At 37.6% G+C, this 27,729-nt stretch overlaps 1 protein-coding gene across 2 annotated transcripts; it reads left to right on the forward strand.

Annotated features, from left to right (window-relative positions):
* The first annotated feature begins 214 nt into the window (after nucleotides 1–214).
* LOC105441485 lies at nucleotides 215–27,707 on the forward strand. 2 transcript variants are annotated; one of them, XM_030996136.1, is made up of 11 exons: nucleotides 215–663; nucleotides 15,711–15,895; nucleotides 19,870–19,980; nucleotides 20,566–20,724; nucleotides 21,420–21,646; nucleotides 23,083–23,191; nucleotides 24,254–24,388; nucleotides 25,012–25,157; nucleotides 26,351–26,467; nucleotides 26,995–27,099; nucleotides 27,598–27,707. In XM_030996136.1, exons 2-10 carry the CDS (start codon nucleotides 15,827–15,829, stop codon nucleotides 27,017–27,019), a joined length of 1,098 nt encoding a protein of 365 aa, XP_030851996.1. In that variant the 5' UTR covers nucleotides 215–663; nucleotides 15,711–15,826; the 3' UTR covers nucleotides 27,020–27,099; nucleotides 27,598–27,707. The 2 variants fall into 2 exon arrangements, with proteins under 2 accessions (XP_030851996.1, XP_030851997.1); XM_030996137.1 differs by lacking the exon at nucleotides 215–663 and having other exon boundaries at nucleotides 15,560–15,895.
* Nucleotides 27,708–27,729: the final 22 nt, after the last annotated feature.

Consider the following 27,729-nt stretch of genomic DNA (forward strand, 5'->3'; position numbering starts at 1 on the left):
GAAAGAGAGAGAGAGAGAGAGAGAGAGAGGGAGGGAGGGAGGGAGGGAGGGAGGGAGGGAGGGAGGGAGGGAGGGAGGGAGGGAGAGAGAGAGAGAGAGAGAGAGAGAGAGAGAGAGAGAGAGAGAGAGAGAGAGAGAGAGAGAGAGAGAGAGAGAGGGGGGAGGCGGGGGGCTGGGCCTGGGGGAGAGTGTAGCCTACGCACGTACGTCGCCACTCGCCAGTCGTCTTCCAAACCAGCATGGAGGACTCGAGGCTTCGAGAGGGGAGAGTATGTACGTGTAGCCTACGTACGTCGCCACTCGCCAGTCGTCTTCCAAACCAGCATGGAGGACTCGAGGCTTCGAGTTGGATGGATGATGTCTGGACCCCAATTTCGGATTCAAGGGAGACAGGTTGGGTTCACTCTTTTGCCGATATTGGGAATAAGAAAAGCTCAAATTTTGGGCTTCATGATCATGATGATGCAGCTGGCGTAGCGCCGGTACTCTGCCACGCGGTACCGTACCTGCTGCTCATGACACATCGCAGCCGCAGGCAACGCTGCATGACTGAAGATGAAGGAAGCAACATAGGTCTACTAGATCTAGGCTAGGTCTAGTCATCAAAGAAGCTGCGATCCATCCCAAACTCGGCTCGGCCTCCAAATGGAAAGGATTCCGATGGTAAGTGTCAACATGCTGCAATGAAGGGCTAGTTACTGTACTTAGATCTAGAAGAACTCACCCTATTTATTTAGTACTAGTCACTAGATCTACTAGGTCTAGACTAGTACTGGTACTAGGCCAGTAGGCCTAGACTAGATCTAACAGTTACTAGTTAACTGGTAAAAGTATCAGGCCTGCTAGTAGTACTAGTACTAGTAGTAAGTTCTAGTAGTTAGTATACATATGCCGGCCACATGGTACTAGTAGTACCTACTTTAGGCTATAGCCTATAGGTCTAGATCTAGTGTAAGCTAGTGTAGACCCTAGTACTAATTCTAGATCTAGTACTAGTTCTTAGAAAAGAGCGGGTGCGTCAGAAGCAGTTAGAGATGGGGGGGGGGGGGGGGGTGGACAGTTCAGGAGGATCATCTTTCAGGGGCAGTGGTGTTTGGGAGGCAGAAGAAAATGTCACCACCACTCTGACTCTTACAATGTAACATATGCATTGATGCATGCCCTGCAGAGTATTATTTAACCATCAGGTACTAGACCTACTGTGGATAGCAAAGCATAAATTGGCGTGGGTTCCAGGGGGTCAAGGGGTGGAGCCCCCAGAAGAAACTGAGGGGGTTTAGCAGTAAATTACAGTCAGATAAGCATATTAAGATACCTTATTTTTGTCACTGGCAGGTCACTAGTAATTGGCTAGGGGTGCGGGGCGCTGAGCCCCATGAAGCTCATGGTTTTTCTGGCATTTAATTATGGTTGGAACATTCACTAGTAATTGGCTAGGGGTGCGGGGCGCTGAGCCCCATGAAGCTCATGGTTTTTCTGGCATTTAATTATGGTCGGAACATTCACTGATTCAAGAGCCCGTCTAAGGGGCCCCTGATGGGAACCAGGGGGCGGAGCGGGCCCCGGAAGCTCGGGGGTTACAGGCCTTAAATTAAGGTCAGATGAGCATATTTGATCCTTTATTTGTGCCATTGGCACGTAGCTAAAAATGGCGGGTGGTCAAGGAGGCTGAGTCCCCTGAAGCTCAGGTCAGGGGTTTTAGGCATTTTTTTAAAGTCAGATGAGTATCAAGGGTCCTGCCTTAGGGGCTGTAGGGCTCTTGATGGGGTCGAGGGGGCAGAGCTCCCAGGAAGCTCATGGGTTTTAGATATTTAATTTTGGTCAGATGAGCATATTTTGATACCTGATTTGTGACACTGGCAGGTAATTAATTTCTTTCTTTCTCTTTCTTTCTTTTTCTCTTAAACATAATTTTTTTTAAGTGGGGAAAGGGGGGGGGGGGGGGGGGCTCGAGCCCCCAAGCCCCACCGTTCTGCAGGCCCTGACATGAAGGCTCTGACATGAAGGCTTTCAAATATGCTTTTTTTTTTGCTTGACTATAAATTTGGAAATTTTTGATTTTCCAACAAACGCATACCATGGTACCAAAGTAAAAACTAGAAATGCAATCGTGTCACAACGATGTGCGTGCAATGACGCCATGTTTCTACGTGTCAAACGAAAGAGCTTCTCTCGGACTATCCAGAGCAATTTGTACGAAGTCTGTAGCTTCTGTGATATTGGAGATAGGTATATAGGGCGAAAGAAAGGCCTCAACAGTGACCTTTGATGGGATGGTAGTGACTACGCCTACGAAGTTTGAAAGAAATTGGGATAGAGGAAAGAACCTAGGAAAGGCTCGCAAGCACTGCGTGCAAAAAACCAATGGGATTTAGTGCATGTTCGTCATTGTAATAAAGATGGTTCCGGGGGCAAAAAGCGTGAATCTGATATGCACCATAGACAATGCGTGTAATGCATGGGCAGAAAACGTACAGGATCTGCAGGCCTCGAATTACATCAAATTTGGGTCAAGGCCACTTTTTTGAGAGGGCACAAATCCACTGAAAGGGGCACAAATCTATATCCTAAGGGGCACTAAGGCCAAAGTGGAAATTGTGCGTAAAATCACCTCACGCCGTTTTAATGGGGGGGGGGGGGTGCGATTTGCACCCCCCCAAAAAAAAATGCTCACTAGCCCCCCCCCCACCCCCCCCCCCCCCCCCCCCAACTGAGCGCAATATCGGCCGGGCGCGATTTTCAAATTTTCGGGAGCAAAAAAAAATAGTGCTCACTACCCCCCCCCCTATTAACAGGCAGGCTGTTTCGCTGCTAAATAGTCTCCCACTGGGCCCCCTCTTTGGTCCCCTCCCCTGCCGCCGGCTGGATCCGCGCTTGGGATGGGTGGAGGGAGTGGGGAGTTTCCCTCTATGACGTTTCATTGAATTATTAGAGAAAGAAGACGATTCGATACCGTTCTCGACTCTATCCTTTCCTGAATTCCACGGGAAGCGCGGAAGCTTGTATTTTTAAAATAAATTATTAGATACAGAAGAAGATTCGTTGTACCGTTCTCAACGATTAATCCTTTTTTTAAATCAATTCCCACCCCTCCCGCGCGAAGCGCGGAAGCTATAACGTTTTAATTAAAACGTATGTGAAAGAAGACGATTCGATGTACCATTATCTCAACTCTTAATTGTTTTCTGATTTAATTCCCGACCCTCCTCCCGAGGAAAATTCAAGTTTTTCACTGATTAAAAACTCTGAAAACGCACCAAAAAAGGTCACAACGCGAAGTAAAGATGTTGAACTAACGATAGGTAAAAAAAAAATCCCCGATATTGATTGGTCCAAGTAAAAAGGATGGAGATGGATTGAAAAACTAAGCCCGAGTCATTACGGTTTTTGTGCCAAACGTTTCAGTCATTTCGATGAAGATATGCTTTCATATCTCCGTATCGGCAATGAAGTCCCGCCAATAGTTATTAATTTAGGAGTTCCATGGTGGCAATGAAGTCTCGCCGATAATTATTGTTTTTAGATCTCCGTAGGGGCAACAAAGTCTTGCCGATTATTATGGTTTAAGATCTCCGTAGGGGCAACAAAGTCTTGCCGATAATTATTGTTTTAAGAGCTTCGTAGGGGCAACAAAACCTTGCCGATAATTATTGTTTTAGAGCTCCGTACGGGCAACAAAACTTTGCCCATTATTATCGTTTCTAGAGCTCCATAGGGGCAATAAAACCTTGCCGATTATTATCGTTTTTAGAGCTCCGTAGGGGCAACAAAACCTTGCACATAATTATTTTTTAGAGCTCCGTAGGGGCAACAAAACCTTGTCGATAATTATTGTTTTTAGAGCTCCGTAGGTGCAACAAAACCCTTGCCGAGTATTATTGTTTTTAGAGCTCCGTAGGGGCAACAAAACCTTGTCGGTAATTATTGTTTTTAGACCTCCGTAGAGGCAACAAGACCTTGCCGATCATTAATGTTTTTAGAGCTCCGTAGGGGCAACAAAACCTTGCCGATTATTATAGTTTTTAGAGCTCCGTAGGGGCAACAAAATCCTGCCGATTATTATCATTTTTCGAGCTCCGTAGGGGCAACAAAACCTTGCCGATTATTACCGTTTTAAGATCTACGTAGGGACAACACAACCCTGCCGATTATCATCGTTTTTAGAGCTCCGTAGGGGCAACAAAACCTTGCCGATTATTATTGTTTTAGAGCTCCGTAGGGGCAACAAAACCCTTGCCGATTATTATTGATTTTAGAGCTCCGTAGGGCCACAAAACCTTGCCGAATATTATCATTTTTAGAGCTCCGTATGTGGCAACAAAACCTTGTCGATAATTATTGTTTTTAGAGCTCTGTAGGGGCAACAAAACCCTTGCCGATTATTATTGTTTTTAGAGCTCCGTAGAGGCAAAAAAAAACCTTGCCGATAATTATTGTTTCATAGCTCCGTAGGGGCAACAAAACCTTGCCAATTATTATCGTTTTTAGAGCTCCGTAGGGGCAACAAAACCTTGCCCATAATTATTGTTTTTAGAGCTCCGTAGGGGCAACAATACCTTGTCGACAATTATTGTTTTTAAAGCTCCGTAGGGGCAACGAAACCTTGCCAATTATTATCATTTTTAGACCTCCGTAGGGGCAACAAAACCTTGTCCATTATCATTTTTAGAGCTCCGTAGGGGCAACGAAACCTTGCCAATTATTATCACTTTTAGACCTCCGTAGTGGCAACAAAACCTTGTCGATAACTATTGTTTTTAGAGCTCCGTACAGGCAACAAAACCTTGCCCATAATTATTATTTAAGAGCTTCGTAGGGGCAACAAAACCTTGCCGATTATTATCATTTTTAGAGCTCCGTAGGGGCAACAAAACCTTGTCGATAATTATTGTTTTTAGAGCTCCGTAGGGGCAACAAAACCTTGCCCATTATTATCGTTTTTAGAGCTCCGTAGGGGCAACAAAACCTTGTCCATTATTATCATTTTTAGAGCTCCGTACGGGCAACGAAACCTTGCCGATAACTATTGTTTTTAGAGCTCCGTAGAGGCAACAAAACCTTGTCCGTTATTATCATTTTTAGATCTCCGTAGGTGCAACAAAACGTTGTCAATAACTATCGTTTTTAGAGCTTCGTAGGGGCAACAAAACCTTGCCGATTATTATCATTTTTAGAGCTCCGTAGGGGCAACAAAACCTTGTCGATTATTATCGTTTTTAGAGCTCCGTAGGGGCAACAAAACCCTGCCGATTATTATCGTTTTTAGAGCTCCGTAGGGGCAACAAAACCTTGCACATAATTATTTTTTAGAGCTCCGTAGGGGCAACAAAACCTTGTCGATAATTATTGTTTTTAGAGCTCCGTAGGGGCAACAAAACCCTTGCCGAGTATTATTGTTTTTAGAGCTCCGTAGGGCAACAAAACCTTGCCGATTATTATCATTTTTAGAGCTCCGTAGGTGGCAACAAAACCTTGTCGATAATTGATGTTTTTAGAGCTCCGAACGGGCAACAAAACCTTGTCGATTATTATTGTTTTTAGAGCTCCGTAGGGGCAACAAAACCCTTGCCGATTATTATTGTTTTTAGATCTCCGTAGGGGCAACAAAACCTTGTCGATAATTATTGTTTTTAGACCTCCGTAGAGGCAACAAGACCTTGCCGATCATTAATGTTTTTAGAGCTCCGTAGGGGCAACAAAACCTTGCCGATTATTATCGTTTTTAGAGCTCCGTAGGGGCAACAAAATCCTGCCGATTATTATCATTTTTCGAGCTCCGTAGGGGCAACAAAACCTTGCCGATTATTACCGTTTTAAGATCTACGTAGGGACAACGAAGTCTTTTTGAACATTACAAGTCGGGGTTGACTTATGATGACTATAATGTCGGCAAAACTTTTGTGGATTTAAATATTGTGGCCGTAAGCGGTTTGATTTTGAAAAGGGCATTCCGGCCAGTGAGAGGGGCATGGCGGCAAATTGCTGATTGCCGGTGGGTAATTCGAGCCCTGGATCTGTATTATGACCGGACTTTAATTTTTGTTTTTCTCTCTCTTTATGTCTCTTTATCGGACGTATTTGGTATCATTGGAAAGAGAATTTTATGGTTGTTATTGTAAACAACTCTCTTTTCTTCTATGATAATCCTGTCGAAACACGTGATTTTAAATAGATTTATAGGACAAAATGGCGTCTTAAATGCCTCCCTTGACCAATTTTAAAAATTCGGCCTCGAGGTGCCCTGCGTATCGCAACTCAGAATATCACTGGAAAATTTTAAGGAAAGAAAAGGACGTTTAGGGGGCGAAAAGCAGTCTGAAAAAATGACGTCATAGCCGATACGTGTTATAATTGGGCGGAAACTCGGCGGAATTCGTATAGTGACCCTTGTTCAAATGTGATTTACTCAAAATTTTCTGTGTGAACATATACCATACTTGGTATCATTCGAAAGGGCACTTCAATACGGTCAGTTTGACACCATTGTCATCTGCGCGTAATGTCAGCGCCTATAATGCACGCATTAAAGGCGCTATTACGTAATGCATAGCAAATTCATCATTTTTGGCGATAAATTTGCGCTGACGTTATTAAAATTTACCAAACTTGGCAGACAGTTGTCTCGTATAAGGATACATGTGTCTGCCAAGTTTCATTGACGTACGTATAAGGATCGCCATTTTAGAGCAAGTTGAAGTTATTTCTCAATTTTCTTGAAAACTGCATATTTGGAGGGCATTTTTCGCAAAGTCGGTCAGTGTTGGGGTATATAATGTTGTATATGGCTGGAAAGGGCATATATTCAAGTATCTAAATCCCAAAAAGGGTACGGGTCTGCCAAACCATAATGGAGATACGGCCACAGAAAGAAAGCCAATTCCCAGAACTTTAGAGGGTGCTATTTATGTTTTGCATAGCCATTGGAGGGTGAAATTTGGCATGGCTATGTGCAATTATGAGATCTATATAGATACTGTGAGATTTAAATACAAAATGGAATTTATATGAGAAAGTTATGGCAGTTTAAGATTATTTAGGGGTCAAATTTTCAAGAATTTAAGAGACTTTTGACGGAGTCGGTTTCAGATTTGAATTTTGAGTATGAAGATGGCATTTTGAAGGGCAGGTTATAGGTCGCAGATTAAAGAACATCTCTTACACTATCTAGAGGAATTTGTTAGAAATTTGTTGGATCTAGGATAGTGGAGATAGGAAGGAAGATAGAAAGGTCTTAAAATGGACCAGAAACGGACAAAATGGAGCCTGGACGGTTATGGATGAGTGATTTCGAGAATTGAAGAATATAGTGACCTTGATGAGATGTTAGAGACTATGCCCATGAAATTTGAAAGGAAAATGACATGAGGAAAGCACCTAACTAGGAATAACAAACACTACGTGCAAAACGAATGCATTTCCTGACGATAAGGATAAGGATAAGGAAAAGGAGAATATTAATGGGGCAGAATGTGAACGAAAACAAGGCAATGACGAAGGTCGTCATTGCAACTAGAAATGCAATCGTGTCACAACGATGTGCGTGCAATGACGCCATGATTGTACGTGTCAAACAAAAGAGCTTCTCTTGGACTATCCAGAGCAATTTGTACATAGTCTGTAGCTTCTGTGATATTGGAGATAGGTAGGGCGAAAGAAAGGCCTCAACAGTGACCTTGATGGGATGATACTGACTATGCCTACGAAGTTTGAGAGAAATTGGGTTAGGGGAAAGAACCTAGAATGGGCTCGCAAGCACTGCGTGCAAAAACCAATGGGATTTGGTGCATGTTCGTCATTGCAATAAAGATTGTTCTGGGGGTCCAAGAGTGAACCCGGTATACCCCGTAGACAATGCGTGTAATGCATGGGCGGAAAACGTACAGGATCTGTACTATGACCGGAGTTAATTTGTTTTTTCTCTCTTTATATCTTTTTATGGGCCGCATTTGGTATCATTAGAAAGAGAATTCCATGGTTGTTATTGTAAACCACTCTCTTTTTTTCTATGATAATCCTATCGTAACAGGTGATGTATAATAGATTTATAGGACAAAATGGCGTCTTAAATGGCCCCCTTGACCAATTTTATTAATCCGGCCACGAGTTTCCCTGCGTATTGCAACTCGGAATGTCACTGCAAAATTTCAAGGAAAGAAAAGGACGTTTAGGGGGCGAAAAAGCAGTCTGAAAAAAATGACGTCATAGCCGATACGTGTTATAATTGGGCGGAAACTCGGCGAAATTTGTATAGTGACCCTTGTTCAAATGTGATTTACTCAAAATTGTCTGTGTGAACATATACCATCCTTGGTATCATTCGAAAGGGCACTTCATTGCGGTCAGTTTGACACCATTGTCATCTGCGCACAATGTACTGCACGCATTAAAGGCGCTATTACGTAATGCATAGCAAATTCATCATTTTTTGGCGATAACTTTGCGCTGACGTTATAAAATTTTACCAAACTTGGCAGACAGTTGTCTCGTATATAGATACATGTGTCTGCTAAGTTTCATTGACATACGTATAAAGATCGCCATTTTAGAGCAAGTTGAAATTATTTCTCAATTTTCTTGAAAACTCTATATTTAGAGGGCATTTTTCTTACAGTCGGTCAGTGTTAGTGTATATAATTTTGTATGGCTTGAAAAGGCACATCTTCAAGTATCTAAATCCCAAAAAGGGTACGGGTCTGCCAAGCCATAATAAAGATACGGCCACAGAAAGAAAGCCAATTCCCAGAACTTTAGAGGGCGCTATTTATGTTTTGCAAAGCCATTGGAGCGTATAATTTGGCATGGCTATGTGCAATTATGAGATAAAAATACTGTCAGATTTAGATGCAAAACGGAATTTATATGAGAAAGTTATGGCAGTTTTAGATTATTTAAGGGTCAATTTTTCAAGAACTTGAGAGATTTTTGACGGAGTCAGTTTCAGATTTGAATTTTGAGTACGAAGATGGCATTTTGAAGGTCAGGTTATACGTCGCACATAGAAGAACATCTCTTAGACTATCTAAAGGAATTTGTTAGAAGTTTGTAGGATCTAGGATAGTGGAGATAGGAAGGAAGAAAGAAAGGCCTTAAAATGGACCACAAACGGACAAAATGGCGCCTGGAGGTTTATGCATGAGTGATTTCAGAAAACAAAAAAGTAGGGGACCTAGATTGGATATCAGAGATTACGCCTACGAAGTTTGAAAGAAATCGAGCAAGAGAAAAGGACCTGGATACGAATAACAAGCACTACGTGCAAAACGAATGGGATTCCGGACGACAAGAAGAAGAAGAGGAAGAAGAAGAGGAAGAAGAAGTAAGAATATTAATAAGAAGAATGTGAACGAAAACAAGGCAATGATGAAGGTCGTCATTGCAATAACTGAAAACAGAAAATCATGTCCTTTCAGCAACGTTTGTAAATCACTGGTATCAAATTAGGGGAAATTTTGTTAAATATTTTTTTTTAATTTAATTGAATCTATTTATATTCTATTCATATATATTTTAACTGTTGTACTTATTTATTTTATTAATTTATTTTTTTATTAATTTTTTTATTAATTTATTTTTTATTTATTTATTTATTTATTATCTTTTTTAGATGGGGGGGGGGGGGGGCTTTGCCCCTTTGTTGAAGAGTAAAGTATGCCTAGTATAGTAGTAGGCTATATCTTTCTATATACTTGATTTAGATCATATCCAGCCCGCCTAGGATTAGGGTGAGGGTTAGGGTAAGCTCTAACCCTACGTCTACAGTCTAGATCTAGACTAGTCTACTCTAGATTCTAGGCCTAGATGTAGACCTGCTCCCAAAGGCTAGACCACTTGTATGTGTGTGTCTGTGTGTGTATTGGGTTAACTTTTTCAGACGTGTATCAATCAGATATGATTATTTACTTCTGAGGACCGACTTTAAACATCCTATGCTGAATCAGTTTGTAACTTCCATTGTAAGCTGGATGACAGGGGCACGCCACAATGCCTCGTCTTAAAACCATCTAGCCTTTAGGCTGTACTACCGGCAAATCCTGAATTTTATTTTTATGCCTCCGTTACGAAGTAGCCGGAGGCATTATGTTTTCGGGTTGTCCGTCCGTCCGTACGTACGTCTGTACGTCCCGTTCTCGTGATCGCGTTATCTGAAGAACCGATTGATGGATTGCTGCCAAAATTTGGTCATGTATGTATCTTGCAGAGACAATGAACTGATTAGATTTTGGGGTCACGAGGTCAAAGGTCAAAGGTCACAGGGCTCATTATGTATGCAAAAACAGCTCATGATCGCGTTATCTGAAGAACCGATTGATGGATTCCTGCCAAACTTAGGTCATGTATGTATCTTGCAGAGACAATGAACTGATTAGATTTTGGGGTCACGAGGTCAAAGGTCAAAGGTCACAGGGCTCATTATGTATGCTGAAACAGCTCGTGATCGCGTTATCTGAAGAACCGATTGATGGATTCCTGCCAAATTTAAGACATGTATGTATCTTGCAGAGCTGATGAACTGATTAGATTTTGGGGTCACGAGGTCAAAGGTCAAAGGTCACAGGGCTCATTATGTATGCTGAAACAGCTCGTGATCGCGTTATCTCAAGAACCGATTGATCGATTCCTGCCAAACTTAGGTCATGTATGTTACTTGCAGAGCCGATGAACTGATTAAATTTTGGGGTCATGAGGTCAAGGTCAAAGGTCATGCAGCTCATTATGCATGCAAAAATAGCTTGTGATCGCATTATCATTAGAACACATTGATGGATTCCTCCCAAACTTAGATCATGTATGTATCTTGCAGAGCCAATGAACTGAGTAGATTCTTGGGTCATGAGGTCAAAGGTCATGGGCTCATTATGTATGCAAAAATAGCTTGTGAACGCATTCTCATTAGAACTGACAGATGGATTACTATTTAACTCGGGACATCTTGCAGAGCCAATGAACTGAGTAGATGTTAGGGTCTTGTGGTCAAAGATCAAAGGGTCATATATGTATATGAGAAATTGCTTGTAATCACGATATTCTGAGAACCTGTTAATGGATTACAATTGAGCTTGAATTTGAAAAATTTCTTCTGTTTTGGTTTGTAAAATTGCTCTATGACGGAGGCATCATTTCGACTGCGCGCAGTCAAAGTTCCATCTAGTTCTATCATTCATCTTCTCTTCTACATGTATCTGTCCATTTTCTTCTATTCTTAAATCATTTTCTCTTTCTGTCTTTCCTTATGTTATTCTTTGTTTCTTCCTTCTATCATCTTCTCTTATGTAAGTTATGTTGTTCTTTGTTTTTATCATTCTATCACTTTCTCTTTCTGTCTTTCTTTATTGCAATGACGAACCTTCGTCATTGCCTTGTTTTCGTTCACATTCTGCCCCATTAATATTTTCCTCCTTATATTCCTCGTCAGAAAATCGCATTCGTTTTGCACATGATGCTTGTTATTCCTAGTTAGGTGCTTTCCTCATGTCCTTTTCCTTTCAAATTTCGTAGGCATCATCTCTAGCATCTCATCAAGGTCACCTACTTTTTCGATTTTCGAAATCACTCATGCATGACCGTCCAGGCGCCATTTTGTCCGTTTCTGGTCCATTTTAAGGCCTTTCTTTCTTCCTTCCTATCTCCACTATCACAGATCCTACAAACTTCTAACAAATTCCTCTAGATAGTCTGAGAGATGTTCTTTCATCTGCGACACATGACTTGACCTTCAAAATGCCATCTTCATACTCGAAATTCAAATCTAAAACCGACTCCGTCAAAAATCTCTCAAGTTCTTGAAAAATGGACCCCTAAATAATCTAAAACTGCCATAACTTTCTCATATAAATTCCGTTTTGTATTTAAATCTTACAGTATCTTTATCTCATAATTGCACATAGCCATGCCAAATTTCACGCTCCAATGGCTTTGCATAACATAAATAGCGCCCTCTAAAGTTCTGGGAATTGGCTTTCTCTCTGTGGCCGTATCTCCATAATGGCTTGGCAAACCCGTACCCTTTTTTGGATTTACATACTTGAAGATATGCCCTTTCCAGCCATATACAAAATTATATACCCTATCACTGACCAAATTTGAGAAAATTGCCCTCCAAATTCGCCATTTTCAAGAAAATTGAGAAATAACTTCAACTTGCTCTAAAATGGCGATCGTTATACCTACATCAATGAAACTTGGCAGACACATGTATCCATATACGTGACAACTGTTTACCAAGTTTGGTAAAATTCAAATATGTCAGCGCAAAGTTATCGCCAAAAATGATGTATTTACTATGGATTACGTAATAGCGCGTTCAATGCGCGCAATACATTGCGCGCAGTTAACAATGGTGTCAAACTGACCGCAATGAAGAGCCCTTTCGGATGATACCAAGTATTATATATGTTCACACAGAAAATTGTGAGTAAATCGCATTTGAACAAAGATCACTACACGAATTCCGCCGAGTTTCCGCCCGAACCTAACACGTTTCGGCTATGACGTCATTTTTTCAGACTGCTTTTCGCCCCTTAAACGTCATTTTTTTTCCTTGAAAATTTGCAGTGACATGCCGAGTTCCAATACGCAGGGCACCTCTTGGCCGGATTTTTGAAATTGGTCAAGGGGGCCATTTAAGACGCCATTTTGTCCTATACATCTATTTTACATCACGTGTTTCGATAGGATTATCATAGAAAAAAAGAGAGTGGTTTACAATAACAACCATGAAATTCTCTTTCTAATGATACCAAATACGGCCCATAAAGAGACGTAAAGAGAGAGAGAAAAAACAATTTAACTCCGGCCATAATACAGATCCTGCACGTTTTCCGCCCATTCATTACACGCATTGTCTATGGGGCATATCGGGTTCACGCTTTTGGCCCCCAGAACGAACTTGATTGCAATGTCAAACATGCACCAAATCCCATTGGTTTGTGCATGCAGTGCTTGCGAGCCCTTTCTAGGTTCTTTCCCCTATCCCAATTTCTTTCAAACTTCGTAGGCATAGTACCATCCCATCAAGGTCACTGTTGATGCCTTTCTTTCGCCCTACCTATCTCCAATATCACAGAAGCTACAGACTTCGTGCAAATTGCTCTGGATAGTCCGAGAGAAGCTCTTTCGTTTGACACGTAGAAACACGGCGTCATTGCACGCACATCGTTCTGACACGATTGCATTTCTAGTGTTATTCTTTGTTTTTCTAACATTCATCTTCTCTTCTATCTTTCCATTTTCTTCTATATTGTATCACTTTCTCTTTCTGTTATTCTTTGTTTCTTCCTTCTTTTATCTTCTCTAATGTTATTCTTTGTTTTTATCATTATATCACTTTCTATTTCTGTCTTTCCTTATGTTATTCTTTGTTTCGTCCTTCGATCACATTCTCTTATTTTATTCTCTGTTATTATCATTCTGTCACTTTCTCTTTCTGTCTTTTCTTATATTTTTCTTTGTTTCTTCCTTCTATCATCTTTTCTTATGTTATTCTTTGTTTCTTCCTTCTATAACCTTCTCTTTCTGTCTTTTCTTATGTTATTCGTTGTTTCTTCCTTCTTTCACCTTCTCTTATGTCATTCTTTGTTTGTTTATCATTCTATTACTTTCTCTTTCTGTCTTTCCTTATGTTATTCTTTGTTTCTTCATTCTATAACCTTTTCTTTCTGTCTTTTCTCATGTTATTCTTTGTTTCTTCCTTCTTTCATCTTCTCTTATTTTATTTATTTTTTTTAAATTCTATCTCTTTCTATTTCTGTCTTTCCTTATGTTATTCTTTGTTTCTTCCTTCCATCACCTTTTCTTATTCTTTGTTTTTATCGTTCTTTACTTTTCTTCCTAACATTCCTTATGTTATTCTTAGTTTTTCTATCATTTATCTTCTCTTCTACATGTATCTGTCCATGTTCTTCTATTCTTTAATCATTTTCTCTTTCTGTCTTTCCTTATGTTATTCTTTGTTTCTTCCTTCTATCATCTTCTCTTATGTTGTTCTTTGTTTTTATCATTCTATCACTTTCTCTTTCTGTCTTTCCTTATGTTATTCTTTGTTTTTCTAACATTCATCTTCTCTTCTTTCTTTCCATTTTCTTCTATATTGTATCACTTTCTCTTTCTGTCTTTCCTTATGTTATCCTTTGTTTCTTCCTTCTATAACTTTTTTTTTTCTGTCTTTCCTTATATTATTCTTTGTTTCTTTCTTCAGTCATCTTCTCTTATGTTATTCTTTGTTTTTTTGCTTCTTTCACTTTCTCTTATATTATTCTTTGTTTTTTATCATTCTATCACTTTCTTTTTCTGTCTTTCCTTATGTTATTCTTTGTTTTTTGCTTCTTTCACTTTCTCTTATATTATTCTCCGTTATTATCATTCTATCACTTTCTTTTTCTGTCTTTCCTTATGTTATTCTTTGTTTCTTCCTTCTATCATCTTCTCTTATGTTGTTCTTTGTTTTTATCATTCTATCACTTTCTCTTTCTGTCTTTCCTTATGTTATTCTTTGTTTCTTACTTCTATAACCTTCTCTTTCTGTCTTTTTCTTATGTTATTCTTTGTATCTTCCTTCTTTCACCTTCTCTTATGTCATTCTTTGTTTGTAAGTAGAGCTGAATTTGTATGATCATACTGGCTATATTTCACACATTTAGGAGTCTAAAATTACCTTCATAGCAATTTTAAGTCCTAAAAGGACACTAGAAATGCTTAAATAAGTATAAGAGCAATAAGCATGCACTTAGTTAACATATTTTTACATGTGTTTAAATTCTCAAGTATTCAGTCATTTCGATAAAGACATAATGTTTTTAGATCTCTGTATCGGCAAGGAGTTCCGTATTAGCAACAAATTCTTGCCAATAATTATTGTTTTCTGATCTCTGTGCAGGCAATGAAGTCCGGCCAATAATTATTGTTTTTAGATCTCCGTGCAAGCAACGAAGTCTTGCCAATAATAATTGATTTCAGATATCCGTACGGGCAACAAAGTCTTGTCAATATATATTGTTTTTTAGATCTCCATACAGGCAACAAAATCTTGCCAATAATTATTGTTTATTGATCTTCGTTAGGGCTTCTCTGTATGGGCAACGAAGTATTGCCAATGATTATTGTTTTCTGATCTCAGTATCGGAAATGAAGTTCCGCCAATAATTATTGTTTTTAGATCTCCGTGCAAGCAACAAATTTTTGCCAATAATAATTGGTTTTAGATCTCCGTACGGGCAACAAAGTCTTGCCAACAATTATTGTTTTCTGATCTCCGTACTGGCAACGAAGCCTCAATAATTATTATTTTTAGACCTCCGTACGGGCAACAAAGTCTTGCAGATAATTTTTGTTGTTAGATCTCCGTACGGGCAATGAAGTCCAAATAATTATCGTTTTTAGATCTCCGTACCGGCAACGCAGTCTTGCCAATAATTTTTTTTGTTAGATCTCTGTAAGGGCAACAAAATCTAACTACTAATAATTGATTTTAGATCTCGTACGGGCAACAAAGTCTTGCCAATAATTACTGTTTTTTACAACTCCGTACGGGCAATGAAGTCCAGATAATTATCGTTTTCTGATCTCCTTACGGACAACAAAGTCTTGTCAATATATATTGTTTTCTGATCTCCGTATCTGAAATGAAGTCCCGCCAATAATTATTGTTTTTAGATCTCTGTACGGGCAATGAAGTCTTGCCAATAATTATTGTTTTGCTTATCTTTCTTTCAAAGGTCTTGCCTTGAAGTCTCACTGTGTAAGATTCAATTTCACAACGAAGTCCGGCTCATCCATTGTTCCAAATGATGGTGTTCTGTTCATCATTCTTGGTACATATGTACTAAATTATATGTACGGAAGAAACAAACATCAATCTGCACAGGGGAAGATGAAAGCCCAAAGGCAGGAAGAACAGCAGGTAAGTTATCATAATGATAACATTTTTGATAGGTCTATGATAATATTGAATCAAATGTTTAATTACAGGTTCATCCAAGATTGTACTAGACCCTACTACTAGCTTTGAATTTTTGTAATTTTTTATTTCAGTATAGCTCTAGATCTTTATTAAATGCTTTGCTATGCTTTGCATATATTTTTTAAAACTTCACATTGCTTGTGTAGTTGATTATTACTTTTTCATAAAATCAACTATCAATGTTAATCAACATAATGTCCACTTTTTAAAGGAGTCAAGTAACTTCAGTTATGTACCTCACTTAAGAAATCCAGCCATCTGATTGGTCCAAAGTGCAGTCGCGGTTTTAGCCATTCCCGTTCACTTGTTAAAATCTGGTTTGAGCGAGCGCGGATACCATACATTGTGTGTGTATGACCACATCACACCCCAAAAAATGTATGGTATCTGCGCTCGCTCAAAGAATTTTTTTACACATAAACCAATGGGGATCTCAGCAAAATGTATTTATGCGCCATTTAGATGTGGGCATCTTTAAAAAAAATCTATTGACCGGTATGCGGGCATTTTTTTAAAGACTATTGACCGGTAGGCGCCTAGGCGGGCATGGCTAAAATCACAACTCCAATTTCGACCAATCAGATGGCTAAATTTCTAAAGAGAGGTATATATAATTCAATTTATATGTGATTATAAAGAATTGCTCCCTTTTATTTGACATCATCGGCTAACTCATCTGCATGACGCCCATATGTTTTGCATATTAATTACTGTTTCATGAAATGATGCAAAACTTTAAAAGGCCATCTTATTTTAAATCTTATCATACATTCTTTGTTATGATAGTTTAATTTATTTAAATCAACTTGATTTTATTGTAAGGACCCACACAAGACAAAGGTAGTCTCACATGTTTGATGACTTGAGCTGCACTGTTGGATTTTAATACAACCACAAAATGGCTGCCAAGATGGCTGACATTCAGTCGATCAAACAATAATAACCAATCACAAGATTGGACAATAAGTAACTAACCAATAGAAAAGCTTGTAAAGGTAGAGTGCCATGTGCCTATAGTGTGCTGGGTTGAATAGGCAATAGATAGGAAGAGTGTGTGTGTGTGTGTGTGTGTGTGTGTGTGTGGTGCTATGGCAGGTAATGTGAATGAGGATGAATGAATAGGGACAGAACAATAGAAGCCAAGAGCTAGCAGACATGAGAGAATGAATGTAGGTCAGAGGTGCGCTGAAGCATAACTGAGTGGAAAGCTAAATGCACAGTCACTATGAACATGACTGACAAAGAGATCGGACAAAATATACAGTTCCTCAGGTAGACAAAGGAACATCCCTTCACTGCTATTATGTAAAAATGTGTAGAACAGGTGTCACATGCATATTCACCTTTTGTACATAATAGCAGTGAAGGGATGTTCCTTTATCTACCTGAGGAACTGTATATTTTGTCCGCTTTCTTTGTCCGTGATATTCATAGTGAGTGTAAAATAAACAAGTAACCACTTGGATCAGTAAAATTAAAACCTTACATAATATTCAATCTTCACAGAAAAATGTCCTCATTTTAAATACTTCGTATTAACATGCATTTGATTCCTAAGAAAATGAGTCACATAAAATTTGCCTGAAATACCTAATCGAATCAAATCATGTAGTTTTCCTTCTGACATATTCCCTTTTTTTTTCCCTTTTTTTTTTCCCCGTCATAAATGACAAAATATCAAATATTTCATACCCAATTTGGCAATTTAAAAAAAAAATTACCAAAAATACATTTACATGTCAATGTCTTCATCTGAAAAAAAAATATCACTGTTTCGTGAATTTTTGTTTAAGATCCTTTTGAAATAAGTTAGCCAATTGAATAATGAAATACAATGTACACAGAGAATATGCATGCATTCCGACATACCGTAAATCTCTGTGTATAACGCGCACCTGTGTATAAGGCGCACCCCTATTTTTTTGGGGGGGGGGGGGGAAAAAAAAGTTTTTTGTTTTGTTGTTGTTTTGTTGCCGAAAACCCACGCGGGGAAGGACCTTCATTTTACATCGAAGTGCAGTTGAAGTTGTGAACTTGTCACAAATAATAGTAACAATGTCGTTGTAGAAGAATGTGTAAGATCATTAATGAAAATTAAAAACAGGTCCAGACTCTAAGGCTTCATGATACCAAGTGTCCCACACCAGCCTCATCACATCACCTAGCAAAAGCACTGTGTTCTATGCCAAACATCAATAGTCATGCATGATATGAATAGCATCCTCTAAATTTCTGACAATGGAGTACCTTGTGGTACACCATTTGTTATAAAAAAAAATTGAGGAATTATTATTATAAACTACATATTGAGATCTATTAGAAAGATTACTTTCAAACCAAGATGTCAGACAAATTTGAGTGTTGTTGTAGTTTCCTGTGTATAAGACGCACCCCCGACTTTCAAATTTTTTCGGCGGCAAAAAAGTGCGCCTTATACACAGAGATTTACAGTAACTCTTTAAAAACTTTCTCAGATTTATGGAGACATTATACAAATACAATGTCTATGGTTGATACAATCTCGACTACAAATGATTAATGCGTCACCATTGTTGACGCATTCGATGACTGCAGTGATGTAGATGTTCGGCATGACCAGCAACTAGATCAAGACATCAGTACAGTCATTGAATGCGTCAGGTGGATATGGACTTGGCCATTGAAATTTAAGTTTCCCATTTAAGTACATGAAGCTTCAACCAAATTGTACTTTTTTCCAAGTGGAAAAACAATATTCAGGGGGCCGTTTCTCGAAACCAACTCCATGACAGTCATATCTTTGTCGGCGACCTACGGAGATGTCATGAAGCGGATAAACTGTTTCACAAAGCCATGACAGACATGATATCGATATATCGCGATACTAGCAGCTCAAGAACATAGTCTTTGTCACGATCCATTTTATTTATCAAGAATAACCCAAAACAAGTTTTGAGGCTAAAATTGTTCAAAAAGAAATATATACATATAAATTCTCCTAAAATAAATAATAAATAGTGTCATTATCAAATGTAGATCACCAAACGATTTGCATATTTCTGTAAAGATTCTTAAATTGAAGAAAAACCGGTGAGTGTTTTTTTTTTGACAGTCGAATGAAAAGTTAGTTGAAGGATACCGTAATGTGATAGTTTATCAATACGTACTTTTTGTTTATTGTGACGAGGAATTTTAGGCAAAATGTCTTTTCTCAGCCAGTTTTTATTCTAGAGTCTCATAAATACTTGTTATATAATTGATTTGACATTGAAAATATAATTTGGAAGAAGTAATTAGAGAGGGAATAATAATGCACATAGGCTCCAAGGTATGACGGTATCCTTAGAAAAGACTATGGATCGACTACGGAAAACGGTGTGTAACATTCTTATCTATCTTATTTATATGTTATAGTTTAATGATTTGTGATTTAATGTTTATATTTAGCTTTTTAAAGTTTCTGTATAATTTGTATTCTCACTTTTGTACATTTGCATTTCTTATCCCAGAGAATTACGTACCGAACTCGTCTATATTTTTCTCAAAATGATAGTGAAACTAATCGTACATTTCGCGGCCCATGGAATGGCAACAAACTGACTTGTGATGGCGCTTTACAGCAATTAAAAAGATATGACGGGTTCGGAGCAGTGACAACTCGCTTGTCGCGGAAGTTGTCGCTCATCTTGGCAAAGACGGCTTCGTGAAACACTTAGCTGACAAGTTGCGTGACAGTGGCGAGATGTCGTTGATCTTGTAGTTATGACGGTTTCGAGAAACGGCCCCCAGATTATTTGACATGAAAATGCAATGTTGTATGTAAACGATTCCTCCACTTCATAGTGTGACAATTTGGGTTGCTGAATGCATATTCCATGACGTTTGACAAATGCATTTTCTTACAAATGAGAATTGTTTATAATCTATCTCTCTAGAGTGATCATCCAGGAACCACCAAACGAAGACGTAAGATCCAAGGTTCAAGAAAAAAAGGATACCCTGCTCAGATCATCATGAAGGAAGTCCTTAGATTTCCTCAATTTCAGGTAATTTACATTTCTTATTTGTGTACTTCCTGTTCCCTCTTTCAGTTCTGTAGAAGTCTTTCAGGTCTTTCAGAAATGCCAAATGCCAAGTCGAAATTGCTTGAAGGGTGGTCGTTTTAATTTACAATGCATTATTATAAAAATAATATGCAGTTGTGATTGCATTTATTAAAGCATATGCTTCACTTTAGAAGTGTCTGAAGAATTTGTCTCATGCTCGAGCAAGAGCTGTGCATTATTTGTTTAAAAGAATATTGTAGTGTAATAAATTTCATGAAATCTAAATATGCAGTTTAAATCTACATTGCACACTAGTCTTGGATCTAGCCGAGGCCTAGTCTGGGTCCATGGACTGCCACTGTGCTATTTTTGATCTACATGATACAATTCACAGTGAATTACTATCTATTTTTTTAGTCCAGTCATGGAGAAAAGTGCCGTCAAACAAACGGAAGGACAGACACACAACATCTTAACATTACTTTATGATGAAAACTGAACCTTGACTTTTACATGGAAGTTTTAAAAAAAATATTAAAATCTGGGTAATGATTTTGAACGTCGGATGGTTACATTTCTTTCCAGTTGAATAAAGAAGAAGCTAGTAGCCCGTATGCCCGAGGTGTGAAGAGTCGTGAGGTACGAGAGGCGATAAGAAGTAGCACACAGTTAGTGACTGAACATCGAATCTACATCTCTGTGCCTAAAGATGAAGATCACAAGAATAAACATCCTATTGGAATGGTAAAACCCTCACTTTTTTGTTAATGCAGTTAAAGACTGATTAGAATAAATGGAGTAAAATCAAACAAAAATAAGACTGAAAACTTCATCAAAATAGGATGTAAAATAATAAAGTTACAACATTTTAAAGTTTTGTGCAGTTTCACAAAACAACAATATACATTAACATAGACTGTATGCAAATAAGTGATCCTTTGATGTCACACACTCACTTTTCCCTATGTATTTTATTTCATGAAATTTTAAATATTTCAATTTCTCTAGGTCACTGGAGTGATAATGAAGAAGCTCTTGAATATATGTGATACATTGTATCACAATCGGTTAACACTAATGATGATTTAATCCCGTCCATGAGGAGTCAAACCAGGTTTCACATTATTGTGGCACCTTAGAATTAAAGCATGACATAACAATGTACAGTCTGTCAACATAAGTCGACCTTGAAGTTTGGGTCCTTACAAAACTCAGATCCTTTTGAACACTTTCAGGTCTGTTAATTCCAAATGAGAAAAAGGTCTTATCCCAACTGCAGTGTGTAGAAGATTCTTTTTTAGATATAGTGAATTTGCAGTTTTATATTATTTGTTGTCTAATTTTCTAATTATATTTCCATTATTTTTTTGTAATTTTAATTATTTTCTAATTTTCTTTAACTTAATTTCTGTTCTTTTCTTTTTTCTTCTTTCTTTTAGCTCACCAGGTTTCTTAATCCTCTAAATAAGGATCTCATAACTAAAGTTCAAGAACTGGTTGGCCATGGTGTGACCAATGTGAAGGAGATGAAGCGGCACCTGAAAGTCTTTGTTGACACCATTCTCTTCCCAAACCCAAAGTCTAGATCAACTTCAAATGATATGGCTTACTATCCAAGTGACCTATGTGTTCGTAACCACATCTATGCTGCCCGCATGAAACTAAGGTAACTATTTCAGTGTTGCAATAACTGTTAGCAAAATATGATATTAATACCTAAATGAAGTTTTTCTTGTAAATTAAAAAACAAAATGTTGACCTCATAACCATCTGAGGAGTCACCTTTATCATCAGACACATCAGTTGAAAGATTCAGAATCCATTATTTTGATATGCCTTTGCCCACCGAAGGTCGACCTTGCCGGAGGCATTATGTTTTGGGGTCGTCCGTCCATCCCTCTTTTGTTCTCCTGATAACTTAAGAGTTGTTCGCTATATCAACTTCAAACCTGGCTCTTGTATGCATATATAGGACGGACAATGATCTGATTAGTTTTTGGGGTAACAGGAGGTCATGAAAATGAAAAACATGAAAATGGCTCGTTGTCGCCATAACAAAAAGACCGATCAACTTCAAACTTGGCCCATATGTACATGTATGCATATGGGGGTGACAATGATCTGATTAGATTTTGGGGACACAAGGTCAAAGGTCACAGAGGTCATTATATACATGAAAATTGCTTGTTCTTGCACTAATTTAATGATGCGCGATTGCATTGTGAAAGAAACATTATGGAATCGATCAGAAAAGGTTGATCAGCTAGCATATATATAAGTATTGGTGTGTACTGCAAGGTTCTGGAATCATCAAAATGATAAGAAATTTGGCCCAGTCTTGGTAAAGTTATAAGCACTGTACACAGAAAAAATGTATATGAGACTACGTACACTTGCACGACACGTGCGTTATATCTATCAGGTCAAAATAGATATAATAATTGACCAAATTCTCTGCAAAATTTGTATGATCACGTATTATACAAAACATATTTTTTCACATGATTGGTAAGAAGAGCTTCCATTTCATATTTTGAGAGGGGGGCATTTCCAAAACTGGTCTTTACCTTTAAGATCCAATTAACAAATAACTTGGCTCATGTATATGGGAGTATGTGTCATTGATCTGATCAAGTTTCAAGTTTTATTTTAATTAATGATCTTTTGGAGTTCCTGCCTTTCTAAACAAGAGTCTTTTTCTTACTGGAGCACCAGAAGTGTCACGTATGACAGACATGAGCGCCATACAAGAACCCACTATTATTATTAATATTATGTAAATCATAAAAGCTCTGAACAAAGATTTGCGTCGGTGATCTACAGAATATCTTCATAAAATTGTATTCATGTACATGCGTCACTGCATCATCTAATAATTTAAAAATTAGTAATATTTGTACTGCTTTACATGGTATCGCACACTCTGTATACAGATTGATTTTTACATTATTTCCTTAGTATTTCACAACAATTCTATTTAAACATTTCTTTTTCTATCTTTTATTTCTTAGAGTTTGATATATACACTACCAGTATTTTCTTAATAGTATTTCATAACAATATTATTTTAAAATTTGCTTTCTCCATCTTTTTTTCTTTGAGTATGAAAGCAGATATTCTGAAGGATAGACTAGAGGAATCAGAGATGCTTATGAAAGAGATGTCTCTGAGTTGGGAAGAGAAACTTGTCAACACAGAAAGAATACACAAAGTAAGTTCATTACCTTCTTCAGTAGTTCGATATAAAGTGCTAAATTTGAGAGTTTTTTTTCCAACACAATGTGTTATAGTTTGTTCACCTGGGATGTGGTAGAATTCCAAATGAATGCGTGTACAAATCTCAATTGCAGCCCCCCCCCCCCAAAAAAAAAAAAAAAAAATTAATTTTTTTTTTTTTTTTTAAAGAAGAGAAGTACGAGTCTTCGGACATCAAGCCATTCAGTATTACACAGCTGACTTGATATCAATATGCATTCAGGTTACTTTCGGAGAACATTTGATAACTTTCCTCTTTGGGGAAGATCTGGGGCCCGTTTCACAAAGCCTCTTTTCAATGACAAATGCATGACAAATCTATTGATAACCAATCAGAAGCAAGGATTTCACTAGCTTGTAACAAAAACTGTCATTGGTCACTGATGACAATTTTTGTGAGATGGAGCCCTGATTTCTTTGAAAAGTAACACTTTTGATCTTCATTGCATTTATATCTTAGTTAAGCACTTTGATTCTGATTGAAAACAGTGTATTGTTATAGACAATCATTTCTATGTGTCAGAAATGCTTAAAAAATCTTGGCAATTTTCCATTTGGTACTGTCACTAAATGGCTACAATTCATGTAATGAAATTTTCAAGTGTTGATGTGCAAAAATGTATTTGATTCTGACTGAAAACAATGTATTACCCCATGGAGAGTTATTTTAGTCTGCCTGAAACCATTCAGAAATCTTGGCAATTTACCATAGATACAGTGCATATACATGTCATGACAATAAGTCAGTTCATAGTTGCAGTCTGAACATGATTAGATAAAGGTCATCACAGACCAAATGATACACAGGTGGAAGTACAATGTATTCTTTGAAAAGGGGAAACAAAGGCTATTTATGTAGCACCTCCATCGTTGTAGTAGTGATTATTTCAAAATGTACAAAGTGGGACCTCTTCATGTTTTGAAGATCTGTGGATAAATTGGGGTCATTTGAGACATGTGCTAACCGTGAACTGGTCTATTTTCAGGTGCTAATATGTAAATATATGTTTGATTTTAGGAGAGGCAAGCAGCACTAGAACAGATGGGTATCTCGGTGCAGACATCAGGGATCAAAGTAGAGAGGAATAAATGTTTCCTGGTCAATCTCAATGCTGACCCTTCACTCAATGAACTGCTTGTCTACTACCTCAAGGTAAGCCAAGGTTCTCATTTAGATCTTAAAGGGAACGATCATTAAAAAGTACATTTTAAATGATGATAAAGTGACATGTTAGTAAATGGCTGTAGCAGTCAAGACTTCTAGGATTAAAGTAGAGAGGAATAAAGGTTTCCTGGTCAATCTAAACGCTGACCCTTCACTCAATGAACTGTTTGTCTAATACCTCAAGGTAAGAACTGCAGATCTTCACGCTTTATCCATCCATGATATAATCAGAATAATCTTAAAGGAACTGGACTAATCTCAATAAATTATTTCGTTCTATATGTGTGGAGTTTTACGCTGCTGTTCAATATTACAAAATGCGATCAGACAATGGCCCAAACATGCTTGGACTTTTAAGAGTGTTATAGATTTTCAATTTTCTTTGTCATATTTTGGATTATAGTGGGCATTTTCTAAAGAGTTCACAATTTTTAATTTTTCTGTTGTATGTACAGTTGAGGATCATAATGTACTTTGTGGCTGTTACAAGTGAGTGGCAATCATTGCGAAAAACTTGATTTTTTTCTTTTTTTTCTTTTTTTTCTTTTCTTTTTTTCTTTTTTCTTTTCTTTTCTTTTCTTTCTTTCTGACTTTTCTTTGTCTTTACGTAGGATCACAATGTAGCTGGGAGGGCTGATGAGGAGACACAAACTGATATCCAGCTAAATGGGCTTGGTATCATGCCTAGACATTGTACCATTGATGTACATGTAGAGAATGACATAGATGTCTACATCTCACCATGTGAAAATGCAAAGTAAGATTGATTAGTTTCAAAGATTTTCTGCCATCTTAAAAGGCTGTCTTGAACAGCAGTCTTGTTATATGTAATCTATTTTAATGTTTGATAGTGTATTATTATTTTATTCAAGGAGTCAAAGATTTGCATTTAGTGCATCAGATTTTTCTTCAGTTTATCCAACTTTTTGCTATTATGGTAACTTAAATATATATATATATATTTTTTTTTTCATTCACAAATATCAAACAAATAAACATCTTTTCAATTATTCAATTTTAGAAAACTGTATATGTTTTTAACACATTTGATGAATTTTGAAATCAGATCATGGTTTATATAGTTGGTATACAGCAATGAAAATTACAAGAGAAAACAAAATATATCCATTTTACACCGATTTGTGTTGCAGTTTCAAATAACACTGTAGAAGGAAAAAAAAGACTGTAAAATGATTGATAGTGATATGGGAGAAATTCAATCTTGTAATGTACAATGATTGATGGATATTAACAAGCAATCTGTACATTGGAATTTTAATTAAAAATATAGGAGTGAAATTCACAATATGAATGACAGGTGTAGAGGTGTAATCTACAATCTTATTGATTTGGAATGTGGGATTGGGATGGGTGTAGTTCATTACAGGAAGGGGTGTTTGTTACAGGAAGGGGTGTTTGTTACAGGAAGGGTAGTTTGTTACATACTCCTCAAGTCATGACCTCTGTGTTAGGGGCTTCACAAAAGTAGTTCATGGTTTTTAGAGGTCATGTTTCAATCGATCAATCCAATTTTTGAACAAGTTGATTCATAATGTTAAGAGGAGAGTTTCATTGCTCAAATTTCATGTAATGTCTTTTGTGAGTAATGACAGAAAGTGATCAAGAGTTAGGTGAATGTAGTAAGAGGCATATCGAAGTTGCAATCACATTAATTTTTCATTTCAAATTAAACAATTGCTTTGACATCTTCTGTTATATTTAAATGATTTAAGAGCCATTTAATCTGATGAATTTGAAATCTCTCTTAAATTCCCTTTTACAGTTTCACTCTTCAAGCTAGCAAGGTTTAGAATGGACAATATGAATAATGAAAACAAATTTATTCATGGGATCTATGTGTTTTACATGGAAAATATGAGGCTACCACTGAATGATGAAAGGCAGAGAGGGAGATTGTAATGTTGTTGTTTTTTCTATTGTTTTTGTTAGGGTATATGTCAATGGAAGTGCTGTGACAAGTAAGACATCGTTGAGGCATGGAGACAGAATACTTCTAGGCAACTATCATTTCTTCAGGATAAACTGTCCCAAGAGCTCCTGGAGTTGGTAAGAAATGATGGTATATCTGTGATGGTGTGTGCATTAGATGGATAGATGAATATATATATATATGGATGGATGGATGGATGGATGGATGGATGGATAAAGAGGTAAATGGATGGATGGTAAGATGGATGGCGGTTAGAGGGGATGATGAAGGGAAGAACAGATGTGTGGATGGATGATTCGATGGAGAGAGGGTGGGAGCAATGAATAGGTTATGAATGTATGAATAGATAGATGGAAAGATGGATGGATGGATGGATGGATGGATTGATAGAAAGAGGAAGAGATGGATGGAGATATGGTGAGGAATGAATAAAGTATTGGAGAGTAAATGGATGTAGGGAATGGGTCGATTATAATGGATTTATTGATGGGTGATTGATGGAGTGATGACTAATTGAAGGATGAACAAATTGTTAGATAGATGACGAGAGCTAAATAAGCCAGAGCAGGGCCACCCGAATCAATTGATGGTTTTAAATGTTCATGATTATTTTGTATTTTTATTTCTTTTTTCTTTCTTCTAGGATCAAGTGGAACAACAACCCCTGAGCCTGTGGCCCAGCCAGTGACAGAAAGCTTTGACTTTGATTATGCACAGAATGAAGTCATGATGCAAGAACTACACAATGGTAAACATCACAATAAAACAGAAGTCAAAATAGTAAATTCATGTACCTGTTAAGTGCAAACTGCTAGTGTACAATTGCAAAATAAAATACTCTCATTCAAAATTGTATGGATTATTTCTATTGAACTATGATTTGATGAAAGGATAAGCCATACATTTTACCTTTGTACATATTTAACCATTGATTAATTGTGTTATATTGGGCTGTATGAAATTCATTACATATACAATGTAGTGTAATCAGGTAGAAGTTGACTTCTGTAAATCAACTTGATTGATAATTGACAGAAAATGACTAGCATGTATATTTTGATGGTAAGTACTAGTAGTCAATCTACATTATTTTCCATTTTTCAATCTTTGCCTAGAAATGCAGATTTTTTTTTGTAGAGCTTTCTCTTAAATGGATAAAAATCAAACAGTTTTGGCCTAGATGGACATATTGGGTTTGAATAACTTCTGTAATTGTAGTAATCATATACATCTCCTCTTTCACTAGACCCTGTACAAGCTGCCATGAAGCTCATAGAAGTCCAGCACCAGAAGGACAAAGATGGCGCCCTTTTCAAGCAGCGGGAGGCTTACGAGCAGGAGCTGGCCGCACTGAAGCAACAGCTGGTTCCCAAGAACT

Source organism: Strongylocentrotus purpuratus, unplaced genomic scaffold (assembly GCF_000002235.5).
Source record: "Strongylocentrotus purpuratus isolate Spur 01 unplaced genomic scaffold, Spur_5.0 spur5_scaffold_3, whole genome shotgun sequence".
Classification (NCBI taxonomy): Eukaryota; Metazoa; Echinodermata; class Echinoidea; order Camarodonta; family Strongylocentrotidae; genus Strongylocentrotus; species Strongylocentrotus purpuratus.

Bases quoted from the DNA above. Each gene is read 5' to 3' on its own strand.
- LOC105441485 (XM_030996136.1), top strand. From the start codon at position 15,827: ATGTACGGAAGAAACAAACATCAATCTGCACAGGGGAAGATGAAAGCC. The intron at 15,896-19,869 runs GTAAGTTATCAT...CTATCTCTCTAG, and splicing joins AAAGGCAGGAAGAACAGCAG to AGTGATCATCCAGGAACCAC. The intron at 23,192-24,253 runs GTAAGTTCATTA...GTTTGATTTTAG, and splicing joins ACACAGAAAGAATACACAAA to GAGAGGCAAGCAGCACTAGA.